Source organism: Cherax quadricarinatus, chromosome 75 (assembly GCF_038502225.1).
Source record: "Cherax quadricarinatus isolate ZL_2023a chromosome 75, ASM3850222v1, whole genome shotgun sequence".
Classification (NCBI taxonomy): domain Eukaryota; kingdom Metazoa; phylum Arthropoda; class Malacostraca; order Decapoda; family Parastacidae; genus Cherax; species Cherax quadricarinatus.
In genome coordinates this window covers 5206019-5225191 of record NC_091366.1, presented here as the reverse complement: position 1 = coordinate 5225191, position 19173 = coordinate 5206019, and the positions used below count along the sequence as shown (strand labels likewise).

At 45.1% G+C, this 19173-nt stretch overlaps 1 protein-coding gene across 2 annotated transcripts in view; it reads left to right on the top strand.

The window, feature by feature from the left end:
- Window positions 1–11953, top strand: part of LOC128691885 (repetitive organellar protein-like) — a 34648-nt gene extending 22695 nt beyond the window's left edge. The window contains exons 7-8 of one of the 2 annotated variants that reach the window (XM_070100965.1): window positions 266–409; window positions 11202–11953. In XM_070100965.1, the coding sequence (XP_069957066.1) occupies window positions 266–392 (127 nt within the window). In that variant the 3' untranslated portion in view covers window positions 393–409; window positions 11202–11953. Of the gene's footprint in view, window positions 1–265; window positions 410–2423; window positions 2544–11201 lie in introns of those variants that run through there. The other variant, XM_070100964.1, reaches the window with a different exon arrangement.
- Window positions 11954–19173: the final 7220 nt, after the last annotated feature.

Genomic DNA, 19173 nt, shown 5'->3' with positions numbered 1-19173 from the left:
ATCACATTGCAACATGTGCCTGCTTATTATCCTACAGAAATACAGTATTTATTTAGCAGATGGGTGTTAATCTCTCTGTGTGTTTATACAGCGAAATTTGTATAATTTTTGGTGAATAAATATCAAGGAGGAGGTGTTCCAGTGTTCATACACCTAGAAAATTTGCAGTTTTTGTCGAATAGACCTGAGAAAAGTGTTGCTTTTAAAGTAAATGTATCGAGAGGTGTATATCTGTCATTGTAATGTTATTACTATCATTTTGCAGGAGTAAGTTGTGTGGACCAATTGTACCAGACAACATACTAGTGGAGAGTAATAATTTATACATCTTCTTCCACACTGATCGTTCAAATACCTTCAGAGGTTTTGGTCTCGTTTACCAGGGAATATAAGAGCACCAAACTACACTGTAAGTGGATTTTATATTAGTTATACAATACAATATTTCATTTGGACATGATACATAGCTGTACAAGGAATATAATACTTGGGTGTGCATGTCAAAAGCCCCTTGTATCAGCAGAGCATTATGGGCAGGCTTAAAATTAACTAGGCAATGATAGATACAGTGGTCAAAATTATGAAGCATTATACTTGTGAATTTGTTGCATTATAATGTATAACATATATTCTTATAACTTGTCTTGAGGTTTTAAGGTTTAGGTAAATGGGAAATTTATTAGTAAAGTTAAATATTGAGTGTTGATTATTTAGTTCTGGACGAATAAGTGGTTTTTGAGAAGAGTCTTAAATTGATTTTCAGACCGGGTTACTTTAGTAATTTCTGGTAATGATTACAAATTTTGGGGCCCTTTATGTTTACCTGGAGTTTACCTGGAGAGAGTTTCGGGGGTCAACGCCCCCGCGGCATAGAGTTTTTACACAGTGTGATATAGACACGACGCACGTCAAAAAGAGATATAGAAAATTGAAATGGCCATATTGGATACACTTTCAGTGAGCTGCTACATTTTCATGGTTGTATAGTTTATCTGGAGTTTACCTGGAGAGAGTTCCGGGGGTCAATGCCCCCGCGGCCCGGTTATTATTATTAAAGATTCGCCGGTATTCTCCCGGCCCGGGCCTTTTCCAAGTGGTGGCCCGGCCTTGGCTCCCTCTTTAGGGAGTGTCTGAGACCTAAGTCTCCCATGGGAGGAGGCACAAGTACCTCCTCATCTTTGGGACCAACTGTCCCCAGGCCTAGCCACAAGCTAGGCCTCTCTGGTCTGCCATCCCCGCCCCAAGGAGGCTAATGGGAATGACAGTCTTGTGAGCTGCAAGCTCTGGCTCAGGCACCTACCCTACCCTAGAAGGGCTGGGCATGATGTCGATCTCCGCTGCCCTGTGGGAACAAAAGCTAATTATGTTTAAATATTGAAGACTTTCAGTATGCTGGGAAATGAAGGGGAACCAGCAAGTTTATTTAAGTACAGATACACATAGTTACATAAATTATCATACGTAGTAGCATATGTGTGGATTTTTTTCTACGTAATTTCCTAAATGTAGAACTTATAAATAAATAATTATAAATAAATAATTGTGTCATAAAATATGATTCTGATTTGCCCCCTTCGAGAAATTTTGAGTGGGGGGAGATCAGCTGGTGGGAACAGCCAGGAGCAACGCCGGAGACACCGTATTTAATTTAATAAGTGAGCATTAGTCTGCATGGTGTTAATAATTCGACGTTTTCCGACGTCAAATTGAATTATTTCGGCCTGAATTTGTAATAATAACCCGTGTTAATGTTCCCTGCTGAAGATTTGGGACAGAAAATTTGCGGAACCTCAAGAATTGAGTGTGGAAGACAGAAGACAACAATTCTCCTAGAAGCAACCCTCAACTAAGTACCGCCTACCTATAATGTACAGTAGTTTTTGCGTTGGCCATCGTAAATTCTAGCTGTCAGGGGTTACGTTAAGATGTGTTCCATCATCAGTGTGTTCCAGTAATATATGGTAAGTGGTAATATAGAGTTCTTTGTTAATTTATGTATAACAATTATATTTGTTCCCAGCAATCTTAATCATATAGAGTCCATAACAATGAATCAGAGTAGCTGGTTTCAATACTGTAATTAATTTAATGTTGAGTTTAGCTTTTTGTGAAAGAGGTGTAGAAGTGGGCAGTCGAAGGAGTTGCAGTTCTATGACCTACTGTGACTTAGTCACACTTACCTCACCCAAATTACTTGCAGGTAATAATTCAGGTGATTTCCTGTGAACCTCCTGCAGATAATTTGGTTTATAATAATAATAATTTTTCACAATATGTGTAGATTACGTAGGATAACCCAATAAAAGTCAAAATGACTTATATCCATTGTTAAATGTTCGCGTTTTTTAAATGATTTTAGGGGGGGGGGAACTTTAATTTCTCTCTGTAATGATATTTTGCTTATACTATTTGTGACTCAACAGGTTGAGTCATCTAATTACACATCAACGAGTGTGACTTTCTTCTATGAATCATCTCTAAGCTTCAGTCTGGAGTGAGAAACAAGTTTTGTGAATACGACGGGACACTATCTGGAAGATTTTTGCGTTCAAAAAACTGAGAAAATATAGTTACATGATGATCCTAGTCCATAAGAATATTAAAATAGAGGAGTACTGCAATAGGCCTACTGGCACAGACTAGGCAAGTCTAACTCAAACACTTTTTTTTTTTTTATATTTTATTTAAAAGGACACAGTACAAGATATAAATAAATAAAAGAACACAATTATTAACCGTTTGAAAATACAATGACCTACCATCAACCCCATAGCATACCACAAGTGTTACATTCATATTGTATTAAAGAATATACCATCACCGAACAATGAAACGAACAGGATAACACCTGCTCAGAAAAAACATCAACAAATTCTAAACCTACAAATCATGCCTATTATACAGTACAGTAAAACCTCCTTGCACAAAGTACACAGATGATATGATGCAGCATACGAAGGATAAAATTATACATTACAATAATTAAACAAAGGCTAACCTAACCCTACAATAAAATTGCAAAGACATACCACATTAATACTTCCCGCAAATAGCAGGAAACTCTTAACATAATAAAGAGCGAGAGAGCTCCAGCACCGAACAAAAAAAAAAAATTAGCAAAAACCAAAAACTCAAAAATTTTATGTCTGTGTCCACATAAATCCCCCACAACTCTGTACAATTAGACCCCTTGCACAAAGTGCACAATAAATATTATTTAACATACAAAAATTAAAATTATACAGAACATTAATTTAAACATTATGCAAACCTAAGCCTACAATAAACATTACATTGATACATCTCACAATGAAACTCCTCACATAAACACTGGGCAGGAAACACCCTCAAGTAAAAGACATAACATTATATACGCAAGTACAACCCATACAACTAACAAAATCCTAACATAAGGTATCAAAACTGTCTAGTTACAGGACATAAAAAACCTTATCTCCCTATTTGAAACACTAGTACATCATTGCTGATTTTTTTTTTTTTTTTTTTTTTTTTTTTTTTTTTTTTTTTTTTTTTTTATATATAAACAGTCTAAAAGATAATATATAAACAAATAATTAGCATATAATTATAATTCTCATTGTCTAAAGACTCGCCGCACTTACTTCGTGCCGGCACATACTACCCCCCCCCCCCTTTTCCCTATTATCAATGTTATTATACTGAGCATTATCATGGGAATAAAAATTCCTCATGCACATACAGTAGTCATAATTAAAAATATTGACATACAAGTTCGTACATGTTCCATCCTTGTTTTTTCCCCAATAACACCATTGAACAAAACCAGTTTACAATCTCATAGAAACCCCATTAAGGGCATCACACAATAAAATTGCCCACTCCTAACCTAATACCTCACTATCCATTATAATTCATATATCATTACATAACATGATTAGGTACATAGAAAAAGGTGTCATTATATGTGATTATAAAATTGACTAAACCAAAGATCATGATTTCATATATAAAACATAGCAGAAAATTTTTCCCACAAAGCAACTGTGCAGGGTCACAGCACTTCACAAACATAAGTTATACAACGATCAAGTTAACTTGTGTGCTTATCTTAACATCATTCTGCTCTAAACCCGAGATCCCAAGGTTTAGTCATCATGGTTTTTAAGGTTATCCTGTATGCAGTGAACATAACCATAGATTCCAAATCCTCATTCATCACCCTTCCACTCTATTCATAACCCTCCCACCATCCACACTACAAAGAAGCCTAAACCAACCCACCCTCATGTATCCCCCGGTAGGAGACCAACCCTTTGCCCGCCCCCTGGGTTCATGAGGAGAAGGCCCCCCACAGTGAGATTCCGGTAACCCTCCGAAAAGCTAACTACCCACCTCCCACCATAGACTTGCCTATTCCTACACATAGTTCTATAAAATCTCGCTGCTAACGCTTTTATCCTCAACTCTCCCCTAACCTCCCTCATCCCCCAAGATACATGTAAATAATCCGTCATAACATACATTAAGGCTCTACCCACATCACCCGGCACCCCAGTTACATCCAACATTAAGGCCCGTAGGAATGGCCATTGCCCCCCCCCCCAAAAATCTGATAACTCTCACCATCCATAACCTCACCCCCTCCAAAGAGGGACAAAAATATACCGCATGAAAGGCCGTTTCGATGTCCCCACAATGCAAGCATGAGTCCTCTCTCACAAGACCCATTTTATATAACACATCCCTAGAGGCCAATATTCCCATCAGAAAACGATATACTAACTCTCGTACCCTCGCTGGTATTCTAAGCAACCCAAACTTCCTCCATATGCTTATCCAGTCATATGTTGGATATACAGCAAGTCCCTGTAAGACACCCTTGCCTACCACAGCACCCACCATTCGTTTGACCTTTAACGTGGACACCTGTTTAACATGTAATAAAACCCTCAACATATCCTCACAATACCTCAAATCCCTTCCACACCACCATCTTCGTGCATCCTCCATTACCCTACCTACCCTGACTCCTCTATTCCCCCCAGTCCGAATATATCTTTGTTTAATATATAAAGCCATTACTCTATGACCCAATGACATCAGGCCAAGACCCCCACGTCTCCCCTCCGTCATCACCACGTCCTTGCTCAACCATGCCCTCCCAAACCCCCACACATACCTTAGAACCTTCCTCTGGATTTCTGCAATATCCTCTGCTCTTAAAGGGAACACCTCAGCCACTCCCCACACCTTACTGTAAACCAGAGAGTTGACCACTAAAACTCTCTGCTGTAATGTTACATCCCTAGCCCTTAAGCCTCCTAGCCTACCCAAAACCCTGCTCGTAACTAATTCCGAATTTATCTTCCTACTTTCCTGCACTTCCGCCATGTACCATATTCCACAAACCTTAATTCTGTCCACTACTGACCATCCCAACCCCTCCCCCAAGCCCCCTCCCACCCAATCCCCCACCTCTAATAGTCTCGACTTCATTAAATTAACTCTCATACCCGTGGCGTCCCCAAAAATCTGAATGATTCCACCAACTTTCCTTAGATCTTCCTCATGCCTTACCAGCACGGTAGTATCATCTACGTACCCCACAATCCCCCCCCTCCCACCCCCCCTAATCCCATGTTCAATCATCACCTCATCCACCAGCCCATAAAATGGATTCTGTACGCAGGCAAACAATAACTGAGAGAGTGGACAGCCCTGCCTCAAACCTCTCTCCATCAGTACTGGGTCCCCCAACTTACCATTAACCTGTACCCTAATAACTGCTCCCTCATACAAGGTTTGCACCCATCTCACCACCTTCTCCCCCAAACCCAGCTGTTCCAAACAAACTTTTAAGAAATCCCTATTCACACAATCATACGCATTAGCCCAATCTAATCCAAGTATTCCCCCTCCGGTGCAGTCCTCAATAAAATCCCTTATTTGACTATGCCCGTCCCTCATACTTCTTCCCGGAATGCCAAACTGTCCCCCATGTACCACTGATCCTAGAACCTTCTTCAGTCTATTGCCCAGAATTTTAGCATAAATTTTATAATCTGCACACATTAAGGATATTGCTCTATAATCATTCAATACTTTCCCATCCTTCTTCTTCGGCACCAACACAACGATCCCTGTTTTCTGGGTCTTCCCCATCCTCCCACTGCTCCACATATGATTCAAGACTTCCACTAACCCATACCTAATGCATTCCCAATAAACTCTATAAAAATCATTCGGTATTCCATCAATGCCCGGCGTCTTACCCTGACTCATCCCGTAAACCGCCTCCCCCACCTCCTCCTCACTAATACTACCCTCCAGCATTTCCTGTTCCTCTTGTCCCAATACAATAGTATTCTGCATAACCCCAAATACCTCCTCACTGACAACTTCCTTGTTCCTCCTCCATTTCTCCCTAAACCAATAATCAGCATAACCACTAATATCATCTGTATCAGTAAGACCTTGACCCACCACATAACCCCCCCCCCCCATCAGCGACCACTAGATGCGCTATGGTAGTCACCATCTGCCTTTCCCTAAATTTTCTTAGGACATAACCTGATGGTCGATCACCCTTTAACACCTCCTCTAATCCTGCCCTAACTCTAATCGCGTTAAACCTTTCATTATGTAATCCTTCAATCCTACTCCTTAAGCCATCCACCTCACCTCGCACATCTTCCCTTCCCCCCCCCCCGTCATAAACAGCATTCAGCTGTCCCTCCAGGTAGTTTTGCAAACCATATCTCCACCTTGCCTGTTCCTTTCCACGTATCCTAAAAAACTCTGCTATTGCTGTCTTTGCTCGCATCTCCCACCAGTCAAGCAAATCCATCCCACCATCCCTACCCTCCCAGCAATGTCTCCACCATTCCTCAAAGGATGAGCCTTCATCCCCCTCCTGCAGAAGCCTCACATTCAATTTCCAATACCCAGCATATATGCGAACTATACCATCCACCCGCAGATCAGCTATCACCGCCCTATGATCCGAAAAACCGACATCAAAAGCCCTCACTCTCTCCACACCAATCCCCTGCATCACATATATCCTATCTAACCTCGCCCCATAATTCCCACGAATAAACGTGTGCTCCACCCCATACTCCCCCCTGCCCACCACATCTACAACACCTACATCCCTCAACACATCCCGTAGTGCACCCAAAACACATCCTGCCCCCCTCGGCGTCACATCCCCATACCTAATCACACAGTTCCAATCACCTCCAATTACAGTTATGGAAGGTAAACCCCGCAAATAATACATCAAAACATCACGTACAAAATCAACTTTAACTCTAACATTGTTACATGCTGGCATATATACACCAATGAAACATACTCTCCTCACCCCCCAGTGCCCATCTACCCTTACAACCCTCCCCCCTCCCCCCTCCTCCCAACCCATGACACGCAATGGGCTGGTCTCCTTTACAGCTACTGCTACCCCTCCTTTTAATTGCAAAGCATTACTGACAAACATTTTATAACCCCTCAAACTCAATTCACTCCCTAACCTATGGTTATGCTCCTGCAAAAAACATACATCCACATCAAACCTTCGTAAAAACCACTCTAACCAAACCCTTTTTACCTCAGATTTAAGCCCATTGACATTTATTGTGACACACTTGAATTTGCTAGAAGAGGGGGCTTACCCCTATGCCGCTGTATCTTACTCACTTCACCTTTCTCAGTACCTGTACCATTTTTATCCTTTTTTCTAACCTGGCCTCCAGCCCCTCCTTGCCCCCCCCCACTGATCTTCCCCGGTACACCCCCTCCCCTGCCTACCTTTTCCCCTACAACTACCCATGACTTCTTCCCGGGTCTCTGCCCAGGTGTTAAAACCTCATCGAGGTCAAAAGCACCCGCAGTCCTTTTTCGTGAGCTCTCACTCACACACAAATCTACTTCCTGCACGTCCTCCTGATGGACTTCCACCACCACTTCCATGTCCTCTCTGGCATTCCTCGAACCCTTCACCTGTTCCTGCTGCTCAACCATCAGCTGTATCTCACTTGACTTCTCAGGACCATCCTCCCCGGCCACCGTCTCGTCGAAGAACTCCTTCAGCACCGCATCCAGCAACTTCTCCTGGGTAGACTCTTCCACGTCCACCCGTCCCTCAGGCGATGGGGGCCCCTCCCCTGTCACCTCTGGGATGGTAACACAGGTACCGACCGTCGATACTTCCCGTTCTACCTCTTCACTCCATCGACCACTCGTCACTGGTTCCACCTCTCCCAACTCAGGCATCAACTCACATGGTCTCTGCTCCACTGCCAACGTACCAGGAGCCCTGGTAGGCTGCCTTCTAGGACAGTGAGCTGCCATATGATCATATGAGCCACAAAGTCGACAGGTCTTTCTCTGGCCGGCATAGTGTACAAAAACCTGCGTCCTGGACTCCACCAACATGACGTAGGATGGTATAGGCCTAGCCAACGTCATTTTGAGGGTATAAGAGCCCTCAGGTCGTCCCTTATATGGCCCTTCTGTCCATACTCCCATCGTTGCCGAATGGACTTTACCGTAGTTGTTGAATACCTCCTGTATACTATACGCCGTCGCCTCGAAAGGGACATTCCTGACCTTCACCCACGTATAGTACCTGGATACGTCATGCATAACGACGTCCACTGCCGAGTTCACCGTCACCTTCCTCTCCTGATACTCTTCAACAAGTCTGTCGTAGACGCCGGTACGATTCAGTTTTAGGAATACTCTGGTCATCCCATTCAAGGCAACACCATATACTTCCTCGTTGGGGACACCATAGGCGTCCCTGATGATAGCAGGTAGCAATGTATGCATCGTTGCTCCAGTAAGCGTGCCACGTACCAGCTGTATACAAACAGTGTTAATCCGTTGTCCCACTCGGTACGCCATTTTGTCTTCTAGTTGCTAAAGGTCACCACCAGAGGGCAGGTGTAGCTACTAGGCGTGCGTCCTCTCTCCCCGGAGGTCGAGAGACGAATGGTCTCATGACGACGTTTCGGTCCGAGTTGGACTATTAATTAGTCGGACTGAAAGTTGTCAAAAGTTTTTTCCTCTGTCATTTTCCATCATCTCCAAATGTTTCTTAAGATTCTGTACGGATTTTTAACCCAGGAAGGTTAGCCACCCAGGACAACTTATGTAAGGCTTTTGTACAATCACGAATTTAGATTTTTGTCAATAAATCCTGTAGTTTTTTAATTTTGTGTTATAGAAAGTACCTCTTCATTCTTCAGTAGGAATTTAATACGTATAATGGGTACAAGCCAGAATGGCCATACAAAAAAAAATATCATAGTTATGCATTAAAGGAATTATAGAAAATTGGTAATAGTTTACTGACAAAGAAAATGAAACAAAAATAAGGACTAACCATATTATATTACTGTAGGACACTTTATAATCTCTTAGAGATAAGATAAGATAAGATTTCGTTCGGATTTTTAACCCCGGAGGGTTAGCCACCCAGGATAACCCAAGAAAGTCAGTGCGTCATCGAGGACTGTCTAACTTATTTCCATTGGGGTCCTTAATCTTGTCCCCCAGGATGCGACCCACACCAGTCGACTAACACTCAGGTACCTATTTGCTGCTAGGTGAACAGGACAACAGGTGTAAGGAAACGTGTCGAATGTTTCCACCCGCCGGGAATCGAACCCGGGCCCTCCGTGTGTGAAGCGGGAGCTTTAGCCACCAGGCCACCGGGCCTACAAGAGTCATACATTTTGCGGAATGGGAGGTAATCTGGTGATGGTGAGGGTAGCTCCATGGATCAGATGGCTTTCACCAGCCCCCTTGATAGGTGGCTTCTGGTTTATGTTGCCCTTGGTTCACAATTGAAGGACCGGGGTTCAATCCCTGGATGAGTGGAAATATTGGGCATGTTTCCTTACACCTGTTGCCCCTGTTTACCTAGTAATAAGTAGGTACCTTGGCGTTAGGTGACTGATGTGGGTCGCTGTCATGGTAAAATACCTGGCAACAGTACTTGTGGGGACTTGTAAGATGCCCACTCTGGCAATCAATGTTGACACATTAAGTAAGTCAGTTTATTCAGGTACAGGTACGCATAAATACAGTTGCATAAATTATCATACATAACAGTATATCAATCAATCAATCAATCAAGTTTATTCTGTATAAGGATTGCAATGTGGGGTTTACAGATTTTGGTTATTGTGTGTAGATATGTGTAGATATGTGTAGATTATCTAGGATAACCCAAAAAAAAAGTCAGTGACTTATTTCCATTTGGGTCCAGAGAACACAAGACTCCTAGATTCCTGTTCTAACAAGTACACTTATGGGTACACTTTTTTTGAGAATTAATCACAATGCAGGAATTACCTGCCACCATGCAGACACTAGAACGTATTTTCTTTATTTATGGAGTTTGACCTTTATTTGTGGCCTGGTTGGTAAAGCGCTCGCTTCACATTCTGAATTCCCGGGTTCGATTCCCGGCGGGGTGAAAACATTGGACGCGTTTCCTTGCACCTGCTGTCCGGTTTACCTAGCAAGCAGGTACCTGGGTGTTAGTCGACTGGTGTGGGTCGCATCCTGAGGGACAAGATTGAAGACAACAGTGGAAATAAGACAGACAGTCCTCGATGACGCACTGCCTCTCTTGGGTTATACTGGGTGGCTAACCCTCCGGGGTTAAAAACCCGAACAAAATCTTATCTCATTTAACTAATCTAGGTTCCCATTGGCTCCTCTCACTCTCCAAGACACCATGGGATTATAAGGAATGGTCCCTGCAAATAATTAAATATTATTAGCAAGGCCTACAACACTTTAAGGGTCCCTAGTAAATAAGTATTTAGGTATATGTATACATAAATACAGTTACATAAATTATCATACATAGCAGCATATGTATAGCGAAACGTTGCCACAATAAATGTCACATTAGTTGCACTTGTGTCCTTTTACCTAACATATTGTCGGTAATTCTACCAACATTATTACAATGTAAATATATCTGATAATGATATTATGCAGAATATTTTTGTGTGTACAAGGACTCCAGTGGAAATAAGTCACTTTGACTTTTTTTTAGGGATTAACCTAGGTAATTTACACACAAATTCTACACCTCCCTGTCGTCTACTTTCATCTAAGACCCGAGTCAGGAAACACTTGTCGTGTTTCCTAACGAAGCTTACCTGCCTTAACCTAACCTCTACTCACATCGATTCCAGGCTGACCGATTAATTACCTCAAACTCCTTCTCGCCTACCACCATTCATCTCTGCACCGGACCAAGGAAGCCACTTGTTGGCGAAGCATTACCACAATAAGGATACCCAGGTGTCGCACAAGTGTCTCAATCATCAATTTGTCGGTTCTCTGAATCACTTATTTACAATCTACTCACTATATCGGGAGACATTTGTCTCCTGACGAGTATTATAATAAAAATCTACTCAGCCGCCCTGCCATCAAGTAGCATCTGGTTGTGTTCGACTGAAAGAAATCGTCTTGGTGCGAGGCAAGGTCAGAGTTGTTTATGTCCTGTCAGCTGTCACATGAATGAGTTAAGAGTTCTCTACGCAGATAACCCGTACTTGGAGACTTAAACTTATGACAGCATTTCGACCCGATTTGGACCATTAACTAATCGCACATAAAAGTGCAGGTTAGGGAGCTAGAATATATAGTGGACCCCCGGTTAACGATATTTTTTCATTCCAGAAGTATGTTCAGGTGCCAGTACTGACCGAATTTGTTCCCATAAGGAATATTGTGAAGTAGATTAGTCCATTTCAGACCCCCAAACATACACGCACAAACGCACTTACATAAATACACTTACATAATTGGTCGCATTGGGACGAGGTCAGGAGTATAACGAGAGGAGGGTATAGTATTGTAGTGATGGTAGTACTAGTAGTTGTAGTAGTAGTAGTAGTAGTGGTAGTAGTAGTAGTAGTAGTAGTAGTAGTAGTAGTAGTAGTGGTAGTAGTAGAAAAAAGTATTGCAACAGTTGTAGAGGTGTCAATAAGAAGGTAGTCATGGTAGCGAGAAAGGGGTCAGAGGCTGGAGAGTTAACGAAGAGACAAAGGTTAAGTTAGGTAAGGTTTGTCAAGAAACAGGACGCGGGTCTTCGTTATAATGTGACCCGAAGCTGGAGATTTTGGTCATCTGACCGAGGCCTCCCACTGGCTTACCCTTCCACCCCTTTAATAATTATGATTATGACCATTTTACATAGTAGTGTGTGCTGTTTCATAACTTGTGGGATATCTCCTGCTGTAACTGCGTACTTAGACGTTGTCAGCCATGAGAATTCAGTAAGGAGGTTTCCAGAGAGTTTGGAAATCAATCCAAGATTCAGACTGAACTCTTTCGTATGAATTAGGTTAATCCAGATCTCATTAATCTTGGTATGGAGATTAATAAGGATGTCATTCCTGAAGAACACAAGATCAACTTTGAGCTAAACGCTTAGATCAGCACTAAATACTTACAGAAAAGTAAATGACGATTTACAATACCTATAGCTGACTTTGATATATAAGATTAAAATATAATTCTATATCAGTTATCAGTTACGCTTTTAGTTAACTCTACTAATTGTTAAACTTATCGAATTTGAACAATCTTAGCTATGGGATGAGTTGCGGCAGAATTTCAACTGACCCCTGGCTGCCTTGAAGGACCTGGAGAGGCACCTTGAGTCAGTACCTGACCAGTCGGGTTGTGGTTCGTACGCTGGGCTACGTGCGGCCAGTAGTAACAGCCTGGTTGATCAGGCCCTGATCCACCTGGAGGCCTGGTCAAGGACGGGGGTGTTGACCCCCAGAACACCCTCCAGGTGATTAAAAAAAAATACCACAAAGGAGCTGAGACAGGATATCTCTTAGCTTATAAATCCAACGAATCCAAAAACAAAATAGTCGAAACACAAATCAACCCAAAACAAGACTAAAATATCACAATATTCCAAATTGTCGTAGGCCAACTTTAAAGTATTTATTTAAAGTCTCCAGCAACCTACGTAAACGAGATGAAGCCATTACAAGGCAGCGGAAATTGAGGAATGTTGACGGAATACACAAGAAAGTCCGTTGGAGAACCCGGCGAAGCTGACCTTAACTCACTCAAGCCGAGTCCCTTTTGTTGACCTTTTATGACCCGGAAAAAGGGGACCTGTGTTCCATTTCCTTCGTTTTTTTAAGTAACTTTTGTTTTTGAATGAGTCACAGTGATGTGGTTGCTGGGGTTTATAAGTAACCCACTGTACAGCGGCTGGAACCATTTACAACCCATAATACCGTGGCTGGAACCATTTACAACCCATAATACCGTGGCTGGAACCATTTACAACCCATAATACCGTGGCTGGAACCATTTACAACCCATAATACCGTGGCTGGAACCATTTACAACCCATAATACCGTGGCTGGAACCATTTACAACCCATAATACCGTGGCTGGAACCATTTACAACCCATAATACCGTGGCTGGAACCATTTACAACCCATAATACCGTGGCTGGAACCATTTACAACCCATAATACCGTGGCTGGAACCATTTACAACCCATAATACCGTGGCTGGAACCATTTACAACCCATAATACCGTGGCTGGAACCATTTACAACCCATAATACCGTGGCTGGAACCATTCACAGCCCACAATACCGTGGCTGGAACCATTCACAGCCCACAATACCGTGGCTGGAACCATTTACAACCCATAATACCGTGGCTGGAACCATTCACAGCCCACAATACCGTGGCTGGAACCATTCACAGCCCACAATACCGTGGCTGGAACCATTCACAGTCCACAATACCGTGGCTGGAACCATTCACAGCCCACAATACCGTGGCTGGAACCATTCACAGCCCACAATACCGTGGCTGGAACAATTCACAGCCCACAATACCGTGGCTGGAACCATTCACAGTCCACAATACCGTGGCTGGAACCATTCACAGTCCACAATACCGTGGCTGGAACCATTCACAGTCCACAATACCGTGGCTGGAACCATTCACAGTCCACAATACCGTGGCTGGAACCATTCACAGCCCACAATACCGTGGCTGGAACCATTCACAGTCCACAATACCGTGGCTGGAACCATTCACAGCCCACAATACCGTGGCTGGAACAATTCACAGCCCACAATATCGAGGAGGCTGGAACAATTCACAATACACACAATACCGTGGCTGGAACAATTAGTAACCCACAATATCGAGGCTGGAACAAATCGACCCACAATATTGTTGCTGGAACAATCACAGCCCACAATACCGAGACTGAAATAGTTCACAACTGAACCATAATACCATAGCCTGAACAATTCACTAGTAACCCACACCGGACCTCGTTTCGGTCCCCCCTGGACCATCATGACCCAAAATGGGCTGAAACAATTTAGGTACTGATTTGTGATATTTTTTTTTTGTGAGAAAGAGAGCGAGGTTTAGGTAAAGATAAGAAGGAAGAATGTGAGGCGGAAGGGGGCGGTTCCCCCTGACTATTCCATGGATCTCAGGCCCCCCTGGAAGGGGTCGTGTACCCCTGGCAGCCCCTGTAGGACCTCCCATCCTCCTAGTACAACAATAAATAACTATGCAACACTTCATCTTCGTGAGCTACAGGCGCGTTCAGGCGTGTTCACTTTGGCGTGTTCGTCCTCGTGCGTTCACTCGTGCGTTCATTCTCGTGCGTTCATTCTCGAGCGTTCACTTTCGCGCGTTCACTCTTGCGTATATTCGCTCATATTTGTACTCCTGCGTTCACTGTCGTTTGTCTACACGCGTTCGTTAATGCGTTCACTCTTGTGCGTTCATTCTCTCTCATGCCCCGTCCACCTCCTCCACCAGAAGCACCCCATTCAAACAGCGCATTTTTTCAACTTTTGCGCGCACACGCGCCAGGAGCTGTGCTTCAACCCCTGCAACCTAGTGTAGTGTCGGGGCCAGGAGCTGAGTCTCGACCCCTGCAACCACAATTAGGTGAGTACACACACGAAAACAACAAGACCATGGAAATAATGAAGGACCACAATGGAACTTATCAAGTATCTTGGAAATAATCAAGGACCCCGATGAAAATAAAGATCCATTAGAAATAATCAAGGATCCCAATTTTAATAATCAAAGATCCTCGTGAAAATAAGGATCCCACTGGAAATATTCAAGGACCCAATGGAAATAATCAAGGTCCCCAGTAGAAATAATCAAGGACCTCAATGGAAATGAGTCCCTTTGATTTTTGGGGCGACATCCCGGTGGGTAAATTACATGTTACTATGGATGATAATTTGTGTAACTGTAATTATGTGTACCTGTACCTAAATAAACCTACTTACTCTTCACCTACTTACTTATTTACCTGCTTACCTTTTACGTACTTATTTACTTACTCTTATCTGCTGAAGAGCCTCTGTGATGCTGCGTTTACTCCTCCCTCCCTCCCTCCCTTCCTCCCTCCTACCTTCCCTCCCACCCTCCTACCTTCCCTCCCTCCCTCCTACCTTCCCTCCCACCCTCCTACCTTCCCTCCCACCCTCCTACCTTCCCTCCCTTCCTCCCTCCTACCTTCCCTCCCTCCCTCCTACCTTCCCTCCAACCCTCCTACCTTCCCTCCCTCCCACCCTCCTACCTTCCCTCCCTCCCTCCTACCTTCCCTCCAACCCTCCTACCTTCCCTCCCTCCCACCCTCCTACCTTCCCTCCCTCCCTCCTACCTTCCCTCCAACCCTCCTACCTTCCCTCCCTCCCACCCTCCTACCTTCCCTCCCTCCCTCCCTCCTACCTTCCCTCCCACCCTCCTACCTTCCCTCCCTCCCTCCTACCTTCCCTCCCTCCCTCCGACCTTCCCTCCCTCCCACCCTCCTACCTTCCCTCCCTCCCACCCTCCTACCTTCCCTCCCACCCTCCTACCCTCTCTCCCTACCTCCTACCTTCCCTCGCTACCTCCTACCTTCCCTCCCTTGCTACCTCCTACCTTCCCTCCCTCGCTACCTCCTACCCTCCCTCGCTACCTCCTACCCTCCCTCCGTCGCTACCTCCTACCCTCCCTCCGTGGCTACCTCCTACCTTCCCTCCCTCGCTACCTCCTACCCTCCCTCCCTACCTCCTACCTTCCCTCCCTCCCTCCTACCTTCCCTCCCTCCCTCCCTCCTACCTTCCCTCCAACCCTCCTACCTTCCCTCCCTCCCTCCTACCTTCCCTCCAACCCACCTACCTTCCCTCCAACCCTCCTACCTTCCCTCCCTCCCTCCTACCTTCCCTCCCACCCTCCTACCTTCCCTCCCTCCCTCCTACCTTCCCTCCCACCCTCCTACCTTCCCTCCCACCCTCCTACCTTCCCTCCCTCCCTCCTACCTTCCCTCCCACCCTCCTACCTTCCCTCCCTTCCTCCCACCTACCTTCCCACCCTCCCTCCTACCTTCCCTCCCACCCTCCTACCTTCCCTCCCACCCTCCTACCTTCCCTCCCTTCCTCCCTCCTACCTTCCCTCCCTCCCTCCTACCTTCCCTCCCACCCTCCTACCTTCCCTCCCACCCTCCTACCTTCCCTCCCACCCTCCTACCTTCCCTCCCTCCCTCCCTCCTACCTTCCCTCCCACCCTCCTACCTTCCCACCCACCCACCTACCTTCCCTCCCTTCCTCCCTCCTACCTTCCCTCCCTCCCTCCTACCTTCCCTCCAACCCTCCTACCTTCCCTCCCTCCCACCCTCCTACCTTCCCTCCCTCCCTCCTACCTTCCCTCCAACCCTCCTACCTTCCCTCCCTCCCACCCTCCTACCTTCCCTCCCTCCCTCCTACCTTCCCTCCAACCCTCCTACCTTCCCTCCCTCCCACCCTCCTACCTTCCCTCCCTCCCTCCCTCCTACCTTCCCTCCCACCCTCCTACCTTCCCTCCCTCCCTCCTACCTTCCCTCCCTCCCTCCTACCTTCCCTCCCTCCCACCCTCCTACCTTCCCTCCCTCCCACCCTCCTACCTTCCCTCCCACCCTCCTACCTTCCCTCCCTCCCTCCTACCTTCCCTCCCTCCCTCCTACCTTCCCTCCCTCCCTCCCTCCTACCTTCCCTCCAACCCACCTACCTTCCCTCCCACCCTCCAACCTTCCCTCCAACCCTCCTACCTTCCCTCCAACCCTCCTACCTTCCCTCCCTCCCTCCTACCTTCCCTCCCACCCTCCTACCTTCCCTCCCTCCCTCCTACCTTCCCTCCCACCCTCCTACCATCCCTCCCACCCTCCTACCTTCCCTCCCTCCCTCCTACCTTCCCTCCCACCCTCCTACCTTCCCTCCCACCCACCTACCTTCCCTCCCTCCCTCCTACCTTCCCTCCCACCCTCCTATCTTCCCTCCCTCCCTCCTACCTTCCCTCCCTCCCTCCTACCTTCCCTCCCTCCCTCCTACCTTCCCTCCCTCCCTCCTACCTTCCCTCCCACCCTCCTACCTTCCCTCCCTCCCTCCTACCTTCCCTCCCTCCAGCCTACCTTCCCTCCCTCCCTCCCTCCTACCTTCCCTCCCTCCCTCCTACCTTCCCTCCCTCCCTCCTACCTTCCCTCCCTCCCACCCTCCTACCTTCCCTCCCACCCTCCTACCTTCCCTCCCTCCCTCCTACCTTCCCTCCCTCCAACCCTCCTACCTTCCCTCCCACCCACCTACCTTCCCTCCCTCCCTCCTACCTTCCCTCCCTCCCTCCTACCCTCCCTCCCTCACAACCTCCTACCCTCCCTCCCTCCCTCCTACCTTCCCTCCCTCCCTCCTACCTTCCCTCCCTCCCACCCTCCTACCTTCCCTCCCACCCTCCTACCTTCCCTCCCTCCCTCCTACCTTCCCTCCCACCCTCCTACCTTCCCTCCCTCCCTCCTACCTTCCCTCCCTCGTTTATGAGAAATTCCAGTATTGGCAGACACCTGTGCTGGGTCACACCAGGTCACCCCACACAAATATTGTAGAGGGAGGGGGTGTGGGAGGACCCCCTCCTCACCACCACACAACAAATATTGTGTTGGAGAGAGGTGTGTGGGAGGGGCCCCCGTTACTCCAACACATTGTGGTGGAGAGAGAGGGGGAGGTGTGTTGGAGGGTCGGTAAACCCAACACAGCATACACCAGACAGACTATAAACACACACTCACCTATTCTTGGTAAAGTTGAGCTACAGTTCCTGAGCCTGTCAATTAGCAGTCATGATGGTTGTATCATGTACAAGTAGAAATAAAGATTATTATTATTATTATTATTATTATTATTATTATTATTATTATTATTATTATTATTATTATTATTATTGTTATTATTATTATTATTATTATTATTATTATTATTATTATTATTATTATTATTATTATTATTATTATTGTTATTATTATTATTATTATTATTATTATTATTATTATTATTATTATTATTATTGTTATTATTATTATTATTATTATTATTATTATTATTATTATTATTATTATTATTATTATTATTGTTATTATTATTATTATTATTATTATTATTGTTATTATTATTATTATTATTATTATTATTATTATTATTATTAGTATTATTATTATTATTATTATTATGGGTCAAGACCGAGTTTACATTATCAGAATATAATGTATACCTGGAGAGGGTTCCGGGGGTCAACGCCCCCGCGGTCCGGTCTGTAACCAGGCCTTATGGTGGATCAGAGCCTGATCAACCAGGCTGTTACTGCTGGCTGCACGCAATCCAACGTACGAGCCACAGCCCGGCTGATCAGGTACTGACTCTAGGTGCCTATCCAGCGCCTGCTTGAAGACAGCCAGGGGTCTATTGGTAATCCCCCTTATGTTGGGAGGCAGTTGAACAGTCTTGGGCCCCTGACACTTATTGTGTTGTTTCTTATCGTGCTAGTGGCGCCCCTGCTTTTCACTGGGGGGATGTTGCATCGTCTGCCGAATATATACCCCGGATATACGTCTCATGGTGTATATATACTGAGAGTTTAAACTCAGTTTCAGTGATACGGATATTCTTCAGCCTTAATGACTCTCGTGTAATCGATAGGCTTGAAACCTCATTAGTAAGTTTAGGTACAGGTAGATATAAATGCAGTAGTACAAATTATCCTACGTAAGGAACATGTGTAAATTAACTAGAATTATCCAAAAAAAACAAGTCAAGACAGAGGCTTACTGCCGAGTATCTTGCAC